Source organism: Pristiophorus japonicus, chromosome 10, assembly GCF_044704955.1.
Source record: "Pristiophorus japonicus isolate sPriJap1 chromosome 10, sPriJap1.hap1, whole genome shotgun sequence".
In the NCBI taxonomy this organism is placed as follows: domain Eukaryota; kingdom Metazoa; phylum Chordata; class Chondrichthyes; family Pristiophoridae; genus Pristiophorus; species Pristiophorus japonicus.
Window position 1 is genome coordinate 188,362,818 of NC_091986.1, and position 24,437 is coordinate 188,387,254.

The 24,437-nt window shown below is 44.9% G+C and overlaps 1 protein-coding gene across 2 annotated transcripts in view; it reads left to right on the forward strand.

Moving 5' to 3' along the window:
* Positions 1-24,437, forward strand: part of relt (RELT TNF receptor) — a 104,854-nt gene that overhangs the window by 56,173 nt on the left and 24,244 nt on the right. Inside the window, exon 8 of one of the 2 annotated variants that reach the window (XM_070892405.1) lies at positions 21,186-21,272. In XM_070892405.1, coding sequence (XP_070748506.1) covers positions 21,186-21,272 — 87 coding nt within the window. The remainder of the gene's footprint in view (positions 1-21,185; positions 21,273-24,437) is intronic. The other variant, XM_070892406.1, reaches the window with a different exon arrangement.

Genomic DNA, 24,437 nt, shown 5'->3' on the forward strand with positions numbered 1-24,437 from the left:
CCCAGTGTCATCCTCTTAAGAGACCAATATTTACTTTAGCCACTCTCTCTTTTTTTTATATACCTGTAGAAACTCTTACTTTCTGTCTTTTATATTTCTTGCTAGTTTACTCTCATTATCTATCTTCATTTTCTTTATTATTATTTTGTTAGTCATTCTTTGCTGGCTTTTTAAAAAATTCCTAATCCTCTGACCTCCCACTAATCTTGGCCACTTTGTATGGCATTATTTTCAATTTGATACTATCCTTTACTTCCTTAGTTAGCCACGGATGGTTCTCCCTTCTCAAAGTCTTTCCTTCTCGCTGGCATATATTTTTGTTGAAAGTTGTGAAATATCTCCTTAAATGTCTGCCACGGCTTAACAACTGTCTTACACTTTAATCTATTTTCCCAATCCACTTTAGCCAACTCTGCCTTCATACCTTTTGTAATCGCCTTTATTTAAGATCAGGACACTGGTTTGGGACCCAACTTCCTAACCCTCCAACTGAATTTGAAATTCAACCATGCTATGATCACTTTTATCCTAGAGAATCCTTTACTATGAGATTATTTATTAATCCTGCCTCATTATACAGTACCAGATCCAGGATAGCCTGCTCCCTGGTTGGTTCCGCAACGTACTGTTCAAGGAAACTATCCCGGATACACTCTGAACTCTTCCTCAAGGCTACCCTGGCAAATTTGATTTGTCCGATCAATATGAAAATTAAAATTGCCCATGATTATTGCTATACCTTTCTTACAAGCCTCCATTATCTCTTGATTTATACTCCGCCCAACAGTGTAGCTACTATTGGGGTGCCTATAGACTACGCCCACCAATGACTGTCCCCTTATTATTTCTTATCTCCACCCAAACTGATTCTACATCTTAATCTTCTGAGCCAATATCATTTCTCAATACATGTTGAACACCTCTTATCCGGGCCTGTATCGGATAAGGGATTTTGCTGGACGAGGGGAGATCACAAGTTCTAAGGGGAGCAACGCTATACAAACTGGTTTTTACAGCTGCCAGCCAGCCCCCAGCCATTTTACTTTGATTTCAAACCCACCATAAAACCTTCAATAAAAAGAGAAATACCTGTACTGTATCTTTGATTTGCTGTCTGACTGAAGCTGGGCCCAACTATTTAATAACCCGGCATTTTAAATATTTTGTCCTCACTAAAGTATTCAGGTAGCTATTTCTATCTGAATTGAATATGCAGTTTATTTACTGTAAATACGTGATAATTTTCCCTTATTTAACACTTTTGGATCTCACAGATGCTTTGCTCCACTCGTTATTAAGGGAGCTTATACAGCCAGCCCCAATACTGATGTCCCCGACCCCACGATCCACTGTCGCCCCACCCGCAATCTCTCTGCCGCACTGCCTGCCAGCCCCCAGGTCAGCAGCTCCTAGTTTCGTCCTTGCAATTCTGTAAGTTATCTGAAATTTGAATATATAGGTTCTCCGTTGGGGCTGGCGGGCGGTGCGGTGGAGAGATCGTGGGGAGGGGCGGTGGGGAGGGGATAGTGTCCCTGGCTGGGGCTGGCTGGCAATGCAGCGTGGAGATCGTGGTGGGGAGTGGCGCTGTGGATCGCGGGGTTGGGGATATCTGGGGCTGGCTGGCAGTGCGGCGTGGAGACCATGGGGGTGCGGGCGGTGAATTGCAGGGTTGGGGATGTCTGTATCGGGCCGGGCTGGGCTGTCTGGCAGTGTGGCGCTGAGATCGTGGGGGAGCGGGCGGTGGATTGGGGTTTGGGGATATCTGGCCTGGCTGGGCTGAGCTGGCTGGCAGTGCGTTGTGGAGATCGTGGGGGCATGGGCGGTGGATCGCGAGGTTGGGGATGTCTGTGTCGGGCCGGGCTGGCAGGCAATGCGGCAGAGATATTTGAATGCCAGTCATTCCCTTGTTCAATTTGTTGCTGCACAACCTTCTCATCTCCCAGGGAGAACAAAGACTTTCATCGGGAAAGATAGAACTATAATTGATCCTTAATTTTAGCACACCTGAAATTTTGCATGAGATTCAGCTTTACTTCATAAGTGATGCACCCAAACATACACTATAATATATACTCTAATTACAAGTTCTGTAATTACCTGCCTACTTCCTGCTCCAACTCATTCAGCTAACTCCAAAGAAAACCTGTTGTGCTCTTTATTTTTAAGATGTTTTTGAATAGCTCCCTTTAAGTGTATTTAAGCTGATAACTTCCTTGTTTGTTAATTTTTTCACATTGTCCATGTTGGAGTTCTGCTCATGCACCACCCAGCGGCCAGGAATGGTGCCTGACGAGGGGTGGTGCCGGATAAGGGAGTCCTGGATAAAGGGGGTTCAACCTGTATCAATATCGTTTACAAACTATGAACACTTGCAGTATTTACACTTGTGTGGGTTTATGTGTGTCTGTGCATTATTAATAGTGCACTGGTTTGCATACTTTCCTACTCGCACTATGTTGATGCTTATTAACTACTTATTTTAAATGGGTTAATGACTGCATAAAAATAGTGGAGACTGAAATTTAAGGCAAGTGCATTGATCAATGTGCTTAAACATAGCACAACATTGACCGAACTGGTGAGGAAAAATTGGTCAGCAGTTATAAAAATATCACTTTTAAAAAGCTATTTGTGTTTTAAATCATTACTGAAATACACACACAGGATGTTGGAAATACATGGCAGAACAGTCAGCATCTGCAAAGAGAAAAGGCAAGTTACTGTTAGGTGTATACCTTTATATCAGAACTGAAAAGTAAAAGGCAAGCAAACAATTTTAAAAATTAGAGCGGTTGGTAGAGCATTGTTTAGACAGAAGGTTATTTGAATACTTTGCCACAGGGAGTGGTTCAGGGGTATGGTAACATAGTGGTTATGTAACTGGACCAGTAATCCAGAAGCCTAGACTAATGATCAGGAGATGTGAGTTCCAATCCACGGCAGCTGGGAATTTAAATTCAGTTAATTAAATAAATCTGCAATAAAAAGCTAGTCTCGGTAATGGTGACCATGAAACTGCCGGATTGCCATAAAAACCCATCTGGTTCACTAATGCCCTTTTTAGAGAAGGAAATCTGCCGTCCTATATGTGTCCCCAGACCCACAGCAATATGATTGACTCTTAACTGCCCTCCTGAAATGGTACAGCAAACCACTCAGTGATATGAAACCACTAAAAAGGGGGCTCACCACCACCTTCTCAAGGGCATTTTAAGGTAAAATTGGCCTAATATTTGAAGCAGAGGAAAATAAAAGATGACCCGAGATGAAAGGGATATCATGAAGAAAGGTTGGACCTATACTCATTGGAGTATAGAAGAATGAGAGCTGATCCTATTGAAACATATAAGATTCTGAGGGGGTAGATGCAGAGAATATATTTCCACTCATAGGTGAATCTAGAACTAGGGGGCATAGTTTCGGAATAAGGGGTCACCCATTTAAGGCAGAAATGAGGAGGAATTTCTTCTGAGGGTCGTGACTCTTTGGAATTCCCTGCCCCAGAGAGCTGTGGAGGCTGGGTCATTGAACATACTTAAGGTGGGGATAGACAGATTTTTGAATGATAAGGGAGTCGAGGGTTATGGAGAGCGGGCGGGGAAGTGGAGTTAAGGCCAGGATCAGATCAGGCATGATCTTATTGAATGGCAGAGCAGGCTCGAGGTGGAGCAGGTTCGAATGGCCTATTATGTTCTTATGAACGAGGCAGTTTTGGGTTGCTCTAGCAAGAAATGGTCTCCTACTGTGATGTCCACTTCCATGAATTTATAATTGAAAAAGGGACAGAGAGCTCTGACAAAATTAAGAATGTCCTATTGTTGTTTAGCAGTAGAAACATAACCAGCATGAGGTAGCACCTTGAGGAAAGGAGAGAAGAAGTGTGGAGATGGGGAAGTCAAAATAAGACTCCTTGAACTTCCAACATTCAGTCTCTATCAGTGCAAAATATTTCTTTAGGGCAGTCCTATTGAGCTTTCATAAGAACATAAGAAATAGGAACAGGAGTAGGCCATTTGGTCCCTCGGGCCTGCTCTGCCATTTGATAAGATCATGGCTGATCTGATCATGGACTCAGTTCCACTTCCCTGCCAGCTCCCCCATAATCCTTTATTCCTTTATCACTCAAAAATCTGTCTATCTCCGCCTTAAATATATTTAATAACCCAGCCTCCATAGCTCTCTGGGGTAGAGAATTCCACAGATTTACAACCCTCAAGAAATTCCTCCTCAACTCAGTTTTAACTGAGCGGCCCCTTATTCTGAGACTTTGCCCCCTTTTTATAGTTTCCCCTATAAGTGGAAATATCCTCTCTGGATCCACCTTGTCAAGCCCGCTCATTATCTTATGTTTCGATAAGATCACCTCTCATTCTTCTGAATTCCAATGAGTATAGGCCCAACCTACTCAACCTTTCTTCATAAGTCAACCGCCTCATCTCTGGAATCAACCTAGTGAACTTTCTCTGAACAGCTTCCAATGCAAGTACTGTATATCCTTCCTTAAATACGGAGACCAAAACTATACGCAGTATTCTAGGTGTGGTCTCACCAATACCCTGTACAGTTGTAGCAGAACTTCTCTGCTTTTATACTCTAACTCCCTTGCAATAAAGGCCAACATTCCATTTGCCTTCTTGATTACTTGCTGCACCTGCATACTAACGGTTATTGTCTACAGTACTCAGTTACATTACTTTATTTTGAGCATGAGTAATTGTGACCTTAGCTCCTTTATTCAAACTCCAGAGTGCTGGTACAGCATGGGAGGCCTGCTTATATACAGTGCTCCCAAGGGAAGCTGGGATTCCTTGGGACTCCAACAGGTATGCCCTCTGGTGGTGGTATGATACAAGTTGCCTAGAGTTGCATACGTAACACTAACTTTTTGTGTTTCATGCACAAGGACCCCAGGTCCCTCTGTACTGCAGCACTTTGCAATTTTTCGCCATTTAAATTATAATTTGCTTTTCTATTTTTTTCTGCCTGTGGATAACCTCACATTTTCCCACATTAAACTCTATCTGCCAAATTTTTGCCACTCACTTAGCCTGGCTATATCCCTTTGTAGATTTCTTGTGTCCTCCTCACAATTTGCTTTCCCACCCATCTTTGTATCATCAGCAAACTTGGCTGCATTACACTCGGTCCCTTCATCCAAGTCATTAATATAGATTGTAAATAGTTGAAGCCCCAGCACCGATCCCTGCAGCACCCCACTAGTTACTGTTTGCCAATCGGAAAATGACCTATTTATCCCGATTCTCTGTTTTCTAATGGTTAGCCAATCCTCTATCCATGCCAATATATTACTCCCAACCCCGTGAACTTTTATCTTGTGCAGTAACCTTTTATGTGGCACCTTATCGAATGTCTTCTGGAAATCCAAATACACCACATCCACTGGTTTTCCCCCTTATCCACCCTGCTCGTTACATCCTCAAAGAACTCCAGCAAATTTGACAAACATGATTTCCATGTTGACTGCTTGATTGAATCATGTTTTTGCAAATGTCCTTCTATTGCTTCCTTTATAATGGACTCCAGCATTTTCCTAATGACCAATGTTAGGCTAACTGGTCTAGAGTTTCCTGCTTTCTATCTGCCTCCTTTTTTAATTAGGGGTGTTACATTTGCGGTTTTCCAATCCGCTGGGACCTCACCAGAATCCAGGGAATTTTGGTAGATTACAACCAATGCATCCACTATCTCTGCAGCCACTTCTTTTAAGACCCTAGGATGTAAGCCATCAGGTCCAGGGGACTTGTCCGCCTTTAGTCCCATTATTTTACCGAGTACTACTTCTTTAGTGATTGTATTAAGTTCATCCCTCCCTATTGGCCCTTGATTATCCACTATTAGTGTCTTCTAGAAACATCGAAAATAGGTGCAGGAGTAGGCCATTCGGCCCTTCGAGCCTGCACCACCATTCAATAGGATCATGGCTGATCATTCACCTCCGTATCCCTTTCCTGCTTTCTCTCCATACCCCTTGATCCCTTTAACTGTAAGGGCTATATCTAACTCCCTCTTGAACATATCCAACTCTCTGTGGCAGGGAATTCCACAGGTTCACCACTCTCTCTGAGTGAAGAAGTTTCTCCTCATCTCAGTCCTAAATGGCTTACCCCTTATCCTTAGACTATGTCCCCTGGTTCTGGACTTCCCCAACATTGGGAACATTCTTCCTGCATCTAACCTGTCCAGTCCCGTCAGAATTTTATATGTTTCTATGAGATTCCCTCTCATCCTTCTAAACTCCAGTGAATACAGGCCCAGTGAAGACTGAAGACCGATACAAAATATTTGTTCAAAGTCTCTGCCATTTTCCTGTTCCCCATTATTAATTCCCCAGTCTCATTCTCCAGGGGACCAACATTTACTTTAGCCATTCTTTTTTCTTATGTACCTGTAGAAACTCTTACTATCTATCTTTATATTTCGTGCTAGTTTGCTTTCATAATCTATTCACCCTCTATTATTTTTTTTTAGTCATTCTCTGCTGGCTTCCATGTGGAAATTTAAGTGACAGGTGTATGCACCATGTTCCACACCTTGGGTGGGCCCTGTTAGTAAATTATGTTGAGGAAATTAAGGAGGACAGGTATATGCACAATGCTCCACACCTAGGTGGGCCTTGTTAGACAAGTTTTCTGGCCACAACTGGTCATCATCATTGTCTGTGACTGATTCATGATCCATTGATAGCCACGGTAACGCAGCAGTCATTCCCGAGAAAATGGTTCCAGAAAGGATGGGTTTTGATGCTGCATACAAACATCCTGAAGCTTCTTGGCAATGCTTCAGAACTTTTATCTCCTAGATTAAATAATTTAATTCCATTTAATTTTTAATATTCTGCCTCTTGCAGTGTGTGAAGAGTTGATGGACTTAATGTAGAGAAGAGATCATTTCATTAGAAATGGATGGCGGTGTAAACATTTTGTGATTGATAGTTGATTTTATTTATGGAAAAGATTTATTATTTTACAAAGTACTCTTCTGTTATATAGAACAAAATTGTATAGTTGCTGAAATATTTGTTGGTGTTTTTAATATTGTTGTGGAAGCCCTTCTTTCATGCCAGCCTCCAGAACACAGAAAAGCTGATTAACAGCTTTAAAAAGCTGAGAAAACCGAACAATGAAATTTGCTTTCAGTGTATTGGTATCATGTTCAGTTTATTTTTCTAGGCGAACTGAAACCCAGTGGCCTTCCGTATGCTTCATTGTCAACCATCCACAATCGGCTTCTCCAGCTCCCTGCTCACTTGGGATCCTGGGAAGCAGCTGATTCAGGACCCATTTAAATTCTTAGTGGCTCACTCACCGCCATGTTATGGCCGGTTTGATTCTTGCTTCTGGCTGGGCTGCCACCCACTTCAGCTCTTGTCTGCGGGCGAGATTAAAGGATGAGAAGATGCACCCTTTCCTCCTGTGAGTTTGAGAGTGGTGGAGAGCTTTCTCTGTATTCTCGGCCGCGCGCGTTATGCTCGATTGGACCGTGCCCCCTCCACTGGCGGAGAATGCTGCGAGGCTGCGCATTGCAGAGCAGAGGCCAGAGGAAAGGTCGGATTTTCATTCACATAGTGTGCATATACACAGAGGACACAGATTTAAGGTCAGAGGCAACATGTGGAAACTTTTTTTTATCACGGAGTTGTCATGATCTGGAATGCACTGCCTGAAAAGGCGGTGGAAGCAGATTCAATAGTAACGTTCAAAAGGGAATTGGATAAATACTCGAAGGGCAAATATTTACAGGGTTATAGGGAAAGGAAAGTGGGATTAATTGCACAGACATGATGGGCCGAGTGGCCTCCTTCGGCGCTGTATCATTCGATGATGCTGTGATCTCAGATACTATTACAGCAACATTAGTCTTTGCAAATATGTGGAAAATCATTTATGCAAATATGGAAGAAAAGGACTGAATATTTTGAACAGTGAAAGTGTCCAAAAGTACTGAAGGGGAATTGTAAGCATCTACAGCAATATTCTTCGAAGCAATTAACTAGATAATTCTCTCTTGCTGTCCTGCTTTTGAGTGCCTGTTGCTCAAGGTTTCTATTGCAGAGTGAAAGTACATCTCAAACCATATGGAGCTTTCCAATACAGTGGACCATACTAGAAGCTGAGGTGTCCGCTTTAGCTCCGTGGTAGCACTCTTCCTTATGACCCAGAAGCTTGTGGGTTCAGGCCACACCTCGCTGCTACACGGTGGGAGGTGCTGTCCTTCAGATGAGACATTTATTGAGGCCTTGTCTGCCTTCTCGGGTTGAAAGGTACCATGGCACCAATGTACCTGTTAAGCTGCTCCGCCGCCGTCTGGAGGTCCCACGCATGTCAGCTCGCCGGTTTTCTAATGGCCAAAACCGTGCACGTGTGTCATTCGATTGGGCCGTGCTACCCATTAAAGGGGCTGCGTCCCACCCAAACATTAAAGAGAACATTGCATGGCACTATTCAAACAAGTGCAGGGGAGTTCTCTTGACGTCCTGGCGAGTACTTATCGATATCACTGTAACTGATTATCTGGTCATTTATCTCATGGCTTTTTGAGGGACCTTTCTATATGCAAATTGGCCGTCATGGTTCCCTACATTATAACAGTGACCACTATAGATGGAACTATCTTTGTGATGCTGTATATTGTGATGTTTACAAGATAAGAACATCATTCTAATTAGAAACAAATCTCAGTGTCTCAGAATTATCTCCTCATGGCTTTCTGATGAATGACTCCAGCTATAAAAGGAAAGTGGGTGGGTGGGTGGGCAGCAGTGGCAGCATTGCTGTCAGAAGCAGAATGCAGTTATTCTATTTGGAAAATCTTTTCGCCCAGTTGTTCTGTGTTGTTGCTGGTAATCAGTCGCATGTTGGCAGTGGGATGGAGACTCTGATCGTTGTATGGAAGGCGGTTCGTTGTATGGAAGGCGGTGTCAGCTGTCTGTTGTATAATTGGTTTTGATTTTTGTGTATGTTGTGATTTGAATGCTGTCGCTACGCATTGAGGATCACCACTGGGCACAACCCTGCAGTGTTTGACACAGCTGCACAGCTGCATTTTCTTTGTCATTTGAAGTGAAGCAAACCCACCGACTCATTTGTAGGGCCCAGAAACACACACTTGCTGAACAGGCCCTGTCAGGCATAAGAAGTCGTCCTTTCTGTGCACTCGCTGAAATGCCGTGCACTCGCTGAAATGCCGTGCACTCGCTGAAATGCCATGCACACGCAGAAGCGACAACCCGGGATCTGTCATGGGGCGATTTCAATCTTCAATAGCCTAATGCTTGGGTGGCTCGTGCAAACCAGAAATGCTCTTTTTTTTAAAAAAAAAAACAGAAGGCAAACTACTTATTGTGGGTCTTCCGTCGGTAAACTCTGCATGACATTACGGAAGAGAAGCAATCCCTTGCCCCCTGGAGTAACCCCACTGCAAACCATGCCAATAGCTGCACGCCCATTTTCTGTAACACGTGGCCACTGATGGAGTTAATCCGCCCCCTTTCTTGCATAATGGATAGTTGCTCGAAAGCAAAGTGTTTGCGTATACAGCTCTGATCTGTACAAGGCTTGTTGTTGAATGGTTGAATGGAATGTAGAAAGTGTAGACACATTATGCATAATAGTTTTATGCTGAAATTGTGAGCACCTTCCCCTGTGGCAAGCTGCTAATTACATTTTCTTGACAGTTCATATGAATTCCCAGGAAAATGGCATCTGTGGGCGGAGAATTCTGCCCAGTGAATGCCCGTAAGAGTTTCTTTTTTAAGTGTTTATCAATAATTTATACATTTAAAAACCTGTGAAATAAGAAGTCATTTTTAGCCCCTTTAAAACATGTACATTTATTGCTCAAAAAATAAAAATTTTGTCTTAAGTATTTAATTAAATGGCATTTTAATTCATTTTAAATGTGATTTTTTTTTAAACATTTATTGGTTGTGTAAAAGTATTTGTGGAGTATTCCCATTCATGCTGATGGGGGTTCTGTATATACGGAATCCTCATAAGCATAAATGGAGATTCCCTTCTGTCACTCGTTGGGCCGGCCCACATGATCCCAGGGGTGTTTGCGAACCGTGTGCACCCCTGGAATATGTGGGCCTCGACCCACGGATACTCCGAGGCCCAGGACCGCAAGTCTCCGTACCTCCCGGAGCACCAAGTATGCGGGCAGTTTATTTGCGGATCAGACACATATCCCCACGGGAAGCGTCCGTCTGAAAATTCAGGGCCGATGAATAGCTGGAATTGTTTACAAAGCAGTAATTTAATTGATCGAGGCTACAAATTGATTTTGCCTGCAATTTAAAATCAATCAGTTCTAGCTATCTTTTTGATATGATTATTAAAACTTTTAAATTCTGTCGAAGTTTGATTTAGTTTTAGTTCCATGGGCATTGTCCCACTTGCCCACCGTAACGTTGGTGGAAGAGAGCCAGGTGCTGACATCAGGGACCTTTCCTCTATTGCCTGAGGCAACTTGTAAATCTGTTTAATGTTCCCGCGAGGTTATTTGTTCCTTAGAGCGCTGGTTTAGATAATGCATGAAACATTACTGCAACCTCTCCTGTTCATCAGGTCGACAGTTTAATCCTCACCACTGCCTCCCCCTCCCCTGCCATTAGTCTGTTACTAAAATCTTCCTGCCGCATTTAGCATCTTTCATCGTTTCTGGTCTGGTCACAAAGGGGAGCTCCTTACTGCCGTTGAAGTGTTCCAGTCGAGATGGGGAAATTGTTTCAAGAGCTGCTCCTGTCAGCAAATTAACTGCACTGTTTGTTTGTCTAGCCTCCTGACAAAATGAGTCCCCGTGGAGGGAAAAGGAATGTTGAAATAAGAGTATTTTTGGTTTAAAATAATCCTTCCTTATCAGAGCACGTACTCTGGCCCACATATTCCGAGCATGGCCTGTGTGCGTGACCCCACTCTAGAACAAATGGAATGTTTCATTTTGGGCACTTTTATCAATAGGTTGAAAATGGGCAGGTACATAACACACTAAGCACAGTCAATACAAAATCAAAAACACTTTATTGCAAATTTGCTCCTCTATCTCCTTCCCACTATTTGGTGGCCTATGGTATACATTCAGTATTGTAATAGTTCCTCCTATTGTTCCTCAATTCTAACCAAGTAGATTCTGTCTTTGACCCTGCAACTACATCATCCCTCTCCAGTGCTATGACAGTTTCTTTGATCAATGCTGCCACCTCCCCTCTTTTTTTTTTTTAACTTCCCTATCTTTTCAGAATACCTTGTAGCCAGGAGTATTACGTTCCCAATCTTTCCCTTATTTGAGCCAGGTCTCTCTAATTGCCACTATATCATAATCCCATGTGGAGACGTGCCTGCAGCTCACCGACCTTATTTATTACACTATGCACATGCACTCTATCCCATCTTGGACTGTCTCGTACTTGCTATCTGTCTGATCCCTCTTATTTCTGAACTATTCTTTACTGTAGTACTATTTGTCTCTCTGTCCTCTGTGCACCTTGTTTCTCCTCTCAAATGTTTCATCCTGGTGCTTATTCCCTGACAAATTCGTTTAAGTCCTCGACCTCCGTGTTGTGTACGTAAATAAACAGACTAACTGAAACAGGAGAAGTGTAACTAACTGTCTTTTTATAGCAACTCTCCAAAATGATGTCACAAAACCAGCAGGAACCAGAATGTTTACAGCAGTGTATGAATAGCTCCTGCAGCGTCCTAATGCCTGTCTATTGTTCGGTAACAAACAAATAAAGTATGAACATAACATCTCCCCCTTTCCCCGCCCTTCTGAAAACAGACTAAGTGCTTGAGATAGCCAGGCCGTGTTCAGATACGCTGAGACTGGAGTGGAGCTTGCGGAATTTGATCGAGGTTTTTGGTTGGGAAACAGAATGGTGCCTCTGTTCCATCCTGCTGGTCTGTTGGCCTGTGAGTTGGGATCAGTCTACGAGCGTTCCATCGAGTTCCATCATTGAGCTTATAGGTGTGAGGGCTGAACTTTCGTCCGATCTGTTTTGGAGGCGAAAGTGAAGATTTAAGCTTATTGACTCCTGTTTGGGCGCTTAACTCTGACCCAATCTCCGTTCTTTAGTTGGGGCTTTTGAGCGTGTTGTTTTGTGTCAGCGTATGACTTCGTTTTCGAAATCTGGGATGCGAGTGTGGTTATCTTCGTGCTAGATGTGGCTGGGGGTTTGAGAATGTCCAGTAGCCAGTGAAGAAAATCGGAGCTGTAATACAAGATGCAACACTGCTCAAGGACCAAGAATTTTTCTCCGGATGAAGTGGAGGCACTAGTTACTGTAATTCAGGCCAGATGGCATGAGCTGGACACCAGCAGAAGTCACACAAAAGTTTCTCCAAAAGAAATGAAGAAACGTTGGAACCAACTTGCAGAAGATTACTGTGCAATGGTGACCCACCCCGAGGTCTGGAGGCCAGTGCAAAAAGTGGTGGCAGGACCTTGGTCAAGTAGTTAGTGTAAGTAATATTTTCATTTAATCACTGGAATTACAAGTGCATTGACCTTACACGAACACTCCTGGACACCATCAGTCGGGTGGGTGATGAGAAGTAACAACACTCTCTCTCTCGAGAAATGTGAACAATGTCTGGGAACATGAGGGAGGGAATGTCACAGGTAGCTAATACACTGTCGGCGAACATGAGGGAGGGAATGTTGCAGGTAGTTGAGATACTGTCAGGGCACATGAGGGTGGGAATGTCGGAGTTAGCTGCTGCAATAAAGGAACACGCCCAGAACCTGTGCCCATTGATGGAATTAACTGCCACTCCCACTCCAATCACCAGACCAGCCTCTGAAGTGGCTGAAGCCGGGCCTTCCACATTACCACCTGCCCACGCCCCCCATCAAGAAGTGCACATTACCCGAGATGTTCGAAAGAATAAGCTTGGTACCAACCTGAAAAATGCTGCACCACTGCCTGCGGGCAGGGGTGGAGTCAAAAAGACCAAGCGCAGCGGGTGGTCTTAGAATAAGGTGGAGGAGAGATGGTGCAGGCTTTCTTTTCTGTTGTTATTGTTACTGTTCTCAAAGTTTTTCGTAAGTTATGTAAATTTACAAGTTTAAAAGTTTGTAAGTGATCTTAACTGAAAACTTTAAAGTTTGATACAAGAATATTTTTATTAAAATTAAATTAAGTACAAACAAGTGTGTGTTAAACTTTTGAATAAAATATATTTTAAATTATAACTGAATCATTTCCATTATTATCACAACTTTTTGAAGTAAAGAATCATTTCCATTATTTGTTCCGTAATGTTGTGTTGTGTTAATGGAACAGGTCCAAACAGTAAACATGGTCCATTTGGAATAGTTACCACTGAGCCTTCAGGCAGCAAAGCATCCACGGATGAGCTATTGGCTCAAGGCTTGAGCAATTGTTAAAGGGGCATGACGGCCCGCCCTCCTCCACCATCATACTCCAGGTTCAGGTAGTTGCATGGCCTCCTCCTCCTCATCATCATCTGCATCTTCCTCCTCATTCTCTGTCACTCTCTCCTCAGGTGGGTCTTCTACTACCAGCTGCTGCTGCCTCATGATGGCTATGCAGCACACAACAGTGAACTGACCGACAATCTCAGGGGAGTATTGCAAATAGCCTCCGGAATGGTCCAGGCATTGAGAAACGCTGTTTCAATAAGCCAGTGGTCCTCTCTATTATGCTGCGCATTGCAATGTGCGACATGTTGTATTCCCGATCAGCTTCCGTCTGGGTTAGGCGTAGGGGCGTCATGAGCTGTACCCTTTGTCTCTCAGTCGTCAGCTCTGCCATTCTGGTTGCTGCTGAAACATGGCAGATATAGCGCTCTCGCGTAGGATGAACGCATCATGGGTGCTGTCAGGGTATCTTGCATCGACTGACATGATGCGCTGCATGTCTTCACACACGAGCTGCACATTAACGGAGTGGAAGCCTTTTCTGTTCCTGTACATCTCGGAATCCTTCAAAGGTGCTTGCAAGGCGATGTGGGTACAATCAATGCAGCCCTGTACCTTTGGGAAGCCAGCAATCCTGGAGAAGCCCACAGCCCTCTCACGCATTGCCTGGGCGGTCATGGGGAACTTTATGAAGTCATTCCTCCGGGCATATAGTGCAGCAGTCACCTGACAAATGCAGATATGTGTTGCATGTTGAGAAATGGTGCACACATCCCCAGTTGTAGCCTGGAATGATCCAGATGCACAGAATGAAAGTGCAGCTGTAACTGTCACTTCAACTGACAAAGCAGTCCTCCTGACGCTTCTTGGTTGCAGGTCTGCTTTTACTAACTCGCAGATCTGTTACAACTTCTTTGTGGAAACACAGCCTTCTCGCACAGTCTGCATCAGTCGGGTGCAGTTATGAACACCTGCCTTGATATACCCGACGTGGGTAAGGCCTCCTGCCCATCGTCCGACTTGCTCTGAGATTCCTGATTTGATGGCGTTGAATCAATCGTCTTCTCTGCATCACCATCATGCAGAAGGCTTGCATGAGGTATGGCATTGTCAGTATTGCCCCCATGATTAAATTGTACCTTTTTTGCAAGAAGGTCAAAGCAGCAGGACAAGCTTCTTTGTCTCTCTCCCCAAGGTCGATGTCCTGCTATGGACCACACCCAGGTCTGGGCATGCACAATAGGCTTGCTTAGATCAGGAAACACCCCCTCTCCCCCGGGCTTTATTTGATGCTGCTGCATAGTGTAAGGGTTCTCATCCCTTCATTTCGGCTTTCACAACCCGATCCACCCCCCGGGCTTCTTTTGAAGCCAAGCCCCTGTGTCCGGGCGAGGGACCGATTCTGCCGGCCGACCCTTGAGCCCGGTTTGAAGATGTTCGCTGGTAGCGTGGTACTTTGAAAAAAATCCAAAATTAAAGAATTGCATTTAACTTCCATTTTCTGCATTTTAAATTTGAAAAAATTAAGCTCCATGATGCATATTTAATGTGTTCTTCACTCCCTCAAACTTCGCTCAAAAACAATGGTGTCTTTCTGCACCGATTTTTTGATGTGCTTTGGTTTTTCTTAAGTGCCCAGCAGGTTTTTTGGGAGTGGTCACAAATGCCGTCCTAGGAGAAATGTAAGTTGGCCAAACTTGCATAAATGTGGAAAAACTGGCGCAGACATCAGGTTACGCCCCCTATGACACAAAAAAAACTAACCTAAAAAATTGTAACTAACTGAGTTACGCTGGCGCACAATCTTTGGGAAACTTGGATATTTGAATTTAGGACAAAAAAAGGCACCAATCACTGGGGAAAATTAAGTCCAATGTCTGTTGTTAGAATCTTCCTGCCCTTTTCTGGTCTGGTCACAAAGGGGAGCTCCTCACTGCTGGTGAAGTGTTCCAGTCGAGAAGGGGAAATTCTTCAAGAGCGGTTCCTGTCAGCATTTGTAAATGTTATACTAGTGCCAATTTTGTTACATGCCCCACAGAGTATTTGACATTGATCCTCTCCTTTTGATGCAGCATGTCCTCGTGTTTGTTAGAACCCTGACCTGTCACTTCAGAGGCCATATTTTGATGCTGGTACAGTTGATGATTTGGAACATCTCTTCCACATTACTGCTGGGCTTTTTTGGAGCTTAAGTTCTGCCAGTCTTAACCCAGGTTACACTGCACAAGGTTTCATGGCAAAAAAAAAAATTATCAAATTCCCTAATTCCTCTTTTGGGGCTGAGTTTTCCCCGAGCCCACTTTCTGGCGTATTGCCTGAGTTGCGCCACTTAATTAGGTAAATAGATGCTCCAGAAAAAAATCTCTGACGTTTCCCCAATGTTTGGCCTCTAAGCTGCATCCGCGCAGCGTGGCCAGTCACCTTGGGGGGGTGGAGCCTGTGGTTGGCGCTGGAAAAAGGAGCCGGGCCTTCTGCGCATGCGCGGGAGAAAATACTGACATACTTGACGTCGTTGAAATGGCCGCGCGTGCGCAGTAGAGTTCCGAGTGAGGTGCCTTCCTGGTCCGCTGTGGTGAGTACTCTCTGGTGCCTTCCGGCCGCTCTGTGGCTCCCGATTTCATGCCGGCCAGCTTGCTCCCTTTACCCCGGGCCTCTCTGGTGCCTTCCCTCCGTTCTGTGGCCCCCGATTTTCGTGCTTCCCGCCCCTAGCCCAAGCCAAATGGCCTCCGATTTACTTATCTGTGCCGATTTCTTTCACTCTCCAAGGGTTTTCTCGAGAGGCCACACGCTGGCTAACTTAGAAATGGAGTAACTATTAGCTGGCCAAAGTTGTCTAGTTGGCTGCTAATGCCCCCTTTTGAGTTTAAAAAAAAAACTTACCTAAAAAAAAAAAGGTAATTAACTGAGTTATGCTGGTGCAAAGTGATTGGGGAAACTGGGGATCTTTAAGTTAAGCCAGAAAAAGCAGCCTACTCCAAAAAAAACGGCGCAAATACTGGGGAAAATTGAGCATTTGGGGAGGAGGGATTTCTGTTCTTCTGAGATTCACTTCAGTATTAGAAAACCAATCCCATGTCCAGCCTTAAAGTGTTTGATACAATGTGGAAACTGTTGCCCTCTTGATCGAAATGAAATGAAACGTTAATGTATTTCTTTGGTAATCTCTTGTGACTGGTTTTCAAAGAATACTCACTGTTTTTCCACTTTGTAAGAGTGAGCTGCCAGTATCCACAGGGTGCTGTTTATAAAGCAATTGTGACAAATGTTCAGCTTGTTGCCGAATGGTTCAGAGAAAGTGACCTGAATGTGTCAAGAGGGAGGCCTGCGTGTCATCGGGGAAACTTCATGAGGAGAAGCGGAGGGCGAATAAAGGTCTGGTGACCAGTTTTTCTTTATTTAAATGATTGTTACTTGGTGGTCTGTACTAGTTAACCACTCATTTTTCTATTAGTGAATTGAAACAAATTAAATTAAAAAAAAAAAATTATATTTTTTTATTTGATTCTTTTGCTAAACTTGCAGTTTTCGTAAAGTACATATTGCAAAGTGTGGGGTCATGAAGAGCTTGAAAGCAGCCTTTTTGATGCCTGTCTCCAGATTCCTTCAAGAATCTTCACTCAGCACATACATTGGAAAATTGACTTTGGTCCAAACAAATCTACAAATGCTTCACCATTGGTTAAGTGTGTAGAGGCACTGCGTGGTGTAGTATGGAGCAAGCCAGGGATGTCCTATGTTCAATTCCTGGTCTGTTCTATCTTGGTCAGGTTGGTGATGTGAGCAGTAAAATTAGCCTTCTTCTCTAGCATAGAGAAGGGAAAAGTTAGGCAATTTCTGATTGCTGCTGAACAGTGTGAACATATTAATGTCAAGTGAAGACTGAGTCTGGCTCGACTGTGATGGTGCTCTTGGTGACATAGCTCAACTACAGTCGCACGTGAAGAATGGCCTCTGCAGCCTAGTTAGGAGAGTTGTGGAAAATGGTGGGACTGTACCCTAGAATGAATCGCCATCTTCAGGGGAGAAAGAATGCGAAAGTGGGGGCGACAACCAATTGCTACAAACTAAATGTGTGTTTTGAATTGACTTGCAACGTTGTTACTTCTTGAAGATTCAGGCGTTTTTGTTTTAGAATTATTCAGACGCGATCCAAAGGTTTCCAATCTGATTCACATGTATTCGGCAAATAATAGAAAACATGTGTGTTTACCACATGCCATAAAATAACATTTGAGTCTTGCCCCAGGCTATTCTTCTGCAACCCAGTAAATTAATAGACAATTTCTAGCAGGGCCCCAATGGTCCAGTTTGTAAATGCTAAGATACTGAGCCACACGGAGGAGGAAGGACTAATTAATACTGACTGGCATTGGCTCAGGTCGGCTCAGCAATCCTGGGCTAGAGGGAAAAATTTCAACCATGATTTCCACTCTAGATTGTTATCTGATGATCTCTGCACAAGAGTATGTGTAGGTGCATCTTGAGGGAGGACTAAATTGGGTTTTGCTGTAAAACCGAGTACCAGTGCAAAATGGCGCACTGTCCAGGTTCACACATGAACCATGGTCACTTGGGCTTCTGATAGTCATTTAACTGTAATATTTGTATCAGAAGTCACTATCTTCAAGAGAGGAGGTCAAAGACTTAGGCAAAACAAAATGATCTATGATACAGTTGCCACATTCAGCGATGATATGACATGGCCATGTAGTTGAAGTACAGTTTCCAATGTGATTGGGAAAAATGAATCCCAGTATTAATTCTGTCAAATTCCTAGCCAGTACTTGCATAAACTTAATATATTCTTAGGTAATGGAAAATCTAGTGGGGATAATTACTCAGTCTTGTCTCAGGGTCACAACAGAGCAAGTGGAAATTTCAGTGCTTAGGTAGCCTCCAGAGCACTGTGACACTGCTGTATCTGTGTAATGGAACACTAGCTGCAGTGTGCTGTCCCTTGCCAAGTATGTTGATCTAAGGTCAAAAGTAGTGCAAGACTGCAGGATCCAACAATAACGAAGTGCAATGTAGAAACATAGTCAAGAAAGAACATGGACTTACCAACATTCTAAGGACTTGTATGAAAAAGATTCTATCTCCCTTTCCTGAAACAATTGGGAAACATATTTTAGGTTGACCCCGTTTTGGCACATTTTCAAAGCTATTCTTGGTTTAGAATGGCAAGATGATGAAGCATTTTGGAGATCCATGATGCATGTTGTCCACATGGCGAGTTGCTGATCTCGGAAGGCCCTCAATAGCCTAGTGGTTATGCGACTGGACTAGTAAGCCAGAGGTCTTGTGTTTAAATCCCGCCATGGTAAGTTGTGAAACTCAATTCAATAAATGTGATAAATTATGGTCTGGCACCATAAATATGACCATGAAAGCTGCAAAATTGCTGTGAAAATCCAACTGTCTCTCTAATGTCCATCGGAACCTGCCACCCTGGTCTGGCCTGCATGTGACTCCAGTCCCACAGTGTCATCAGGACAACTAGGTATGGGCAATAATACTGACTGTCAGTTTTGCCTAAATCCCAAGATCAAATAAAGAATGGAAGCAAAGGATTAGCCAGACCAAGCTGTTGTCCTACACGTCTGTGACTGACCATAGAGAAACAGCGCTTAATGCAGCTTCAACTCTACCCAGGTACTGATCTCAGAAGTGCTTACTTAATTCTCAGCAGTATTTGTGAATGTGATCTACTTAGTTCCTATATATCTGATTTGTAACAGTACTGATGCTTTCTCTCCTATCTTTGCCTAAAGTTACTGACTCAGACTACGATATGGTTCCATGGGCACCAGTAACCTACCTTGCTACAATGACCATTTTCACATGTGCATTGAACTTAAATGTTGGCGTAAGAAGATAAGAACATAAGCAGGCCATTTGGCCATTCAGTAAGATCATGGCTGATCTTCTACCTCAACTCCACTTTCCTGCCCGATCCCCATATCCTTTGGTTCCCTTTAAAGTCCAAAAATCTATAAATTTCAGCCTTGAATATACCCAATGACTGAGCATCCACAGTCTTCTGCGGTAGAGAATTTCAAAGATTCACAACCGTCTGAGTGAAGAAATTCCTCCTCATCTCAGTTCTAAATGACCAACCCCTTATCCTGGGACTATGACCCCTAGTTCTAGACTCTGCAGCCAGGGGAAACAACCTCTCAGCATCTACCCTGTCAAGTCCTCTCAGAATTTTATGTTTCAATGAGATCACCTCTCATTCTTCTAAACTGCAGAGAGAATGGGCCCATTCTAAGAGAGTATGGGACATCACAGCTCAGCCAAATTCTGTTCTCTGCTGTTGTTCACACTAATACACTTTCCAGCAGGATTCACTAGGTGGTGATTGGGGCAGGAACCCTTAAACATTTCATTTTTTCTCTCTAACCCAGGGTCACTAAGGTCAGTTTTAGCAACCCAAGTACTATCATGGTTGAGATCAGCCAAATCAGCAGCAACATGGGTCCTTCTGGTCTCTGGCTTTAGTACTCCACTGGCCAATGGTTATATCCACTGGGAAATCAGTGGATCTCATTACTGATCATGAATATTTAGAGGTGAAATTACTGATCATTGAGCTGTTGTAAAAGCAAGCCTCCACATCGTTCCTTTCTGTTAATGGGGGCTGTGCTCTATGAAAAATACTTTTAAGGGGTAATTTTGCAAAGCAGAAGCACTAGTTGCAGAATTGAGCATGTAATATTCTAGGCCCATCTCTAACCCATGCTCCGGTCTAGCAAGACTCCATTTAGTTATCATGTTGGTACAATTCCCATGTTTCTTTCCATGCCCTCTTTCAACTCCTGAAACTTCTGGCATAGTTCTTTCCTGTATCTACAAGTCATGGACATGGTGTTAAGTTGTCAGGTGCTTGTTGCCATGGTGTCTGACCCCTTGACCTTCATAGCGGAAACTTCAAACAAAGAATCACATCTGGCCATGGCGCTGTTCACCAAGACCCGCATGGTCCCATGGGTGAAATGGGTCTTGCAATTTCAACATGAAGGGATAATATTTCTGATTTGGCAGCTGTGTTGGCTAACTTCTCATAATCACTTCTTTTAGCTGTTGAGGAATTTAAACGGTGTGAAATGTTCATTATTGCAGCTGTTTGCTGACTGATGGCTTCCTACAATACACAGGAATTAATTCCCTACATGTGGAATCCTTGTTGCAAAATGGCACGCGTCCACCATTTTGGCAATGGATTGCTACTGACCACAAGTAGACAAAATCTCCTCTTTCAATGGTCACAGTGACTAACTTTCGTGGCCATTCAAGAAAAGAAAGACTTGCATTTATATAGCGCCTTTCTGAACATCCCAAAGTGCTTTTACAGCCAATTAGGTATTTAAAAAAAAATACCTATAGTCACTGTTTTCAGGTTGTGAACATCGGTCCAGAGACACGAGGGACAACAATTCTGTTGAGGACCAGAGGTGAAGTGAAGGATTGCTGTAAATGACCCCTGGGCCCTATAATGAGGATCGCTGCTCTAGACCATCTTCCCAGCTGCAAGAGGATGTGTGGGGGCATTTAGCCTGGATTGAAAAAGCATGAGGGGTAATTCTGCGATTTTGTGCTCATTGCAGACAGCTGTATTCCGAAATACTGTATTGGAAAATCACGGCTATGTGGCAGATTGGAGAATCGCCCCTAGAAAGTCAGACACTAGGAAAGGCCCTAGAGTGAACATGGTTAGATGCTGCTAAAGCAGTTCAATTCTGAAGGGTCTCGCTTCATTTTCTCTTCTCTTTTTTTTTTTACAGCAGCTATTGACGGAAATCCCTTCAGGTCAGATGATACCAATGAAGATACAATCAGTGTCCTGGTGCGGCTGATCACAGAGAAGAAAGGTTGGCATGTGATTATTTCATTCTTAGCAATTCATTTGGCCATGCAAGGCTCATGATCGTCTGGTAGCGTTAGTACCCGCTGATGCCCGTGTGTGTCACAGTAAAAGATTTGGGAGGGTTGCAATAATATCACATTGCCGTTTTCCTGCCCTGCAACCCGATGTTTGACTGGAGTTCAAGGAAATGGGTCATAGATTCTATTTCTCTGATGACTTTCAAGTGTCATGATCCAGCAACTCACAGTTCATATGCTTACTTGACTCATTGGCCCCGATATTAATGGGGAGACGGGGGCAGTCTTGCAACCGGGAAACCATGAAGAGCGCGTTTCCATCGGGTGCTACCAAATTTAACGGCAGGACCTGATTACCATTTTTGGTATCTGTTTTCCAGCCGCAGCCAGCCAGATTAAGAGGCTGTCGGGCGGGTAGGCCTGCAGCACTAGGCTGCAGCCAGGGAGCGGAGCAAGGAGGAGGGAGAGATCAGGGTTCAGGGAGAGTACATCAATTTGGGGCGGGGGGGCGGAGAGATTGGTGGAGGAACAGAGGTTGGGGGCACGTGAGGAGGACATCGGAGGGGTGCTGGGAGGAGATAGTGGGCCGTGAAGGAAATCGGGAGGGCGCCAGATCATTGGGGGGGGGGGTCTGATTGCTGGGGAGGTCAACAGGTTGGCTTGGTGGGCCGGTGGGGGAAGCACTCTTGCTCCTCCTGGCCCACAAGCAGTGCTGGAAAAACACTTACCTGTTCCATGCAGCAGTCCTCGCCTCCTTGAGCTGCTGTGTTTCCCGAGGCCTGGGCAGCCTGGCCGGCCGGTACTAAACCTGGAACAGAAAAATAATCTGAGGTACACGGCCTCATTAAAATAATGAAATGAGCAACTCCTCTCCTGGGAGCGTCTCGGTGACCCGGCTCCTGTACTACCTCTGTTAAAACCGAAGTGGCCGTGTTTGCCTCTGGTTGGGTTCAGGTTTGAGGATTTTTTAAAAAACATTTTTACTTCCCACCCGATTCAAATCCACCTGTTGTTGGCGGTTAGAATCACAGCTGCAGGCTCAGGTGGCATAAAGCTTACAGCCACCAGTGTGTTGATTTTCTCAAAGTAAAGGACATAGGAGTGAGAAGATGAAATCTTGGCCTGTTTATGCAGCAAATAAAGATGTGTAACCTGTCTGGTAAGAATTTCTCTGGTCGCTATGTGTAGTAACATCATTAATGTGTTTGTGAAGATCACACCTGTTCAGTATCACCAGCAAAATCATAAACCATATCTAAAAGAACGTTTTAGAAATACTGACCAGAGGAAATTTTTACATACAGTTTACGAAGTTGCTACATATGGTAACTCCCAGTGCTACTGGGTTCACAAGGTTTAGCTTTGTCCATTGTGTGTAAGAGCTTAAAAGTCCAAACATTCCTTTGTGATTCATTACATCAGCTTCACGTATTTATATAAACATCAGTTTTCTTCTCATTCATTTTGGTCAAAGACTTCTTGGTCAAGTATAAAATAATGCAGCAGATCTCTCTAGGTTGTGGTCCTAACGATCTGTCTTTGTAGGAACATAGGAGCAGGAGGAGGCCATTCAGCCCCTTGAGCCTGTTCCACCATTCAATGAGATTGTGGCTGATCTGTGACCAAACTCCACATACCCGCCTTTGGCCCATATCCCTTAATACCTTTGGTCAACAGAAATCTATCAATCTCAGATTGAAAATTACTAATTGATCAAGCATCAATTGCCGTTTGCGGAAGAGAGTTCCAAACTTCTACCACCAGTTGTGTATAGAAGTGTTTGCTAATTTCACTCCTCAAAAGTCTGGCTGAATGGCCTGCTCCTGCACCTATTTTCTATGTTTAAACTATGCCCCCTCGTCCTAGAATCCCCAACCTGCAGAACTAGTTTCTCTGGGCCCAAGTTTCGAGCCGTGCCTAGAACAGTGCAGTCCCGACCTGAATGGTCGTTTTTCGCGCCACAAAGTGCAGTTTTAAAAAAAACCCTCCAGATTCTCCACCTCCCTGCAGGTCCTCTGGCCCTCGGCGCAGCGCAGCAGGAGCTGTAGGGGGCGGAGCCAGGTCCCTGCGCTGAAAACAGTGCCGGGACCTCTGCACATGCGCGCTACAGTGGGCACGCAAGTGCAGTAGCTCCAGGTGCCCGAAACTGTATGGGAGGGGCCCAAAGCACACAGCCCCTAGCCCTGACCCAATGGCCTCACTGGGGCTGCGTGAATAAGGCTCCTCCCACGGCCAGCTCCTGCTTCCTCCCGACCCGACTCGACTCCCGCTTCCCGCCTCCCGACCTGACCCGACACCCGCTCCCCCCCCCGCCGCCCCCGGACTGGATCCGACCTCCCTCCCACCACCCCCTCCGACCCGACCCAACGCCACCTACCTGTAAATCTGGTGCTGGGGACGAGCCCTGCCCGAAGTCTCGGGCCGGGCCCGGCCCATTCAGCCTCCCTCCCCCTTCTCCTTTCCTTCCCCCCCCCCCCCCAATCTCCTTTCCTTCCCCCCCCCCCCAATCTCCTTTCTTCCCCCCCCCCCCCCAAATCTCCTTTCTTCCCCCCCCCCCCAAATCTCCTTTCTTCCCCCCCCCCCCCAATCTCCTTTCTTCCCCCCCCCCCAATCTCCTTTCTTCCCCCCCCCCCAATCTCCTTTCTTCCCCCCCCCCAATCTCCTTTCTTCCCCCCCCCCCCAATCTCCTTTCTTCCCCCCCCCCAATCTCCTTCTCTTCCCCCCCCCCAATCTCCTTCTCTTCCCCCCCCCAATCTCCTTCTCTTCCCCCCCCCCCCCAATCTCCTTCTCTTCCCCCCCCCCCAATCTCCTTCTCTTCCCCCCCCCCCCAATCTCCTTCTCTTCCCCCCCCAATCTCCTTTCCCCCCCCCAATCTCCTTTCCCCCCCCCAATCTCCTTTCCCCCCCCCCAATCTCCTTCCCCCCCCCAATCTCCTTCCCCCCCCCCAATCTCCTTCCCCCCCCCCCAATCTCCTTTCTTCCCCCCCCCCCCAATCTCCTTTCTTCCCCCCCCCCCAATCTCCTTCTCTTCCCCCCCCCCCAATCTCCTTCTCTTCCCCCCCCCCCCAATCTCCTTCTCTTCCCCCCCCCCCCAATCTCCTTCTCTTCCCCCCCCCAATCTCCTTTCCCCCCCCCAATCTCCTTTCCCCCCCC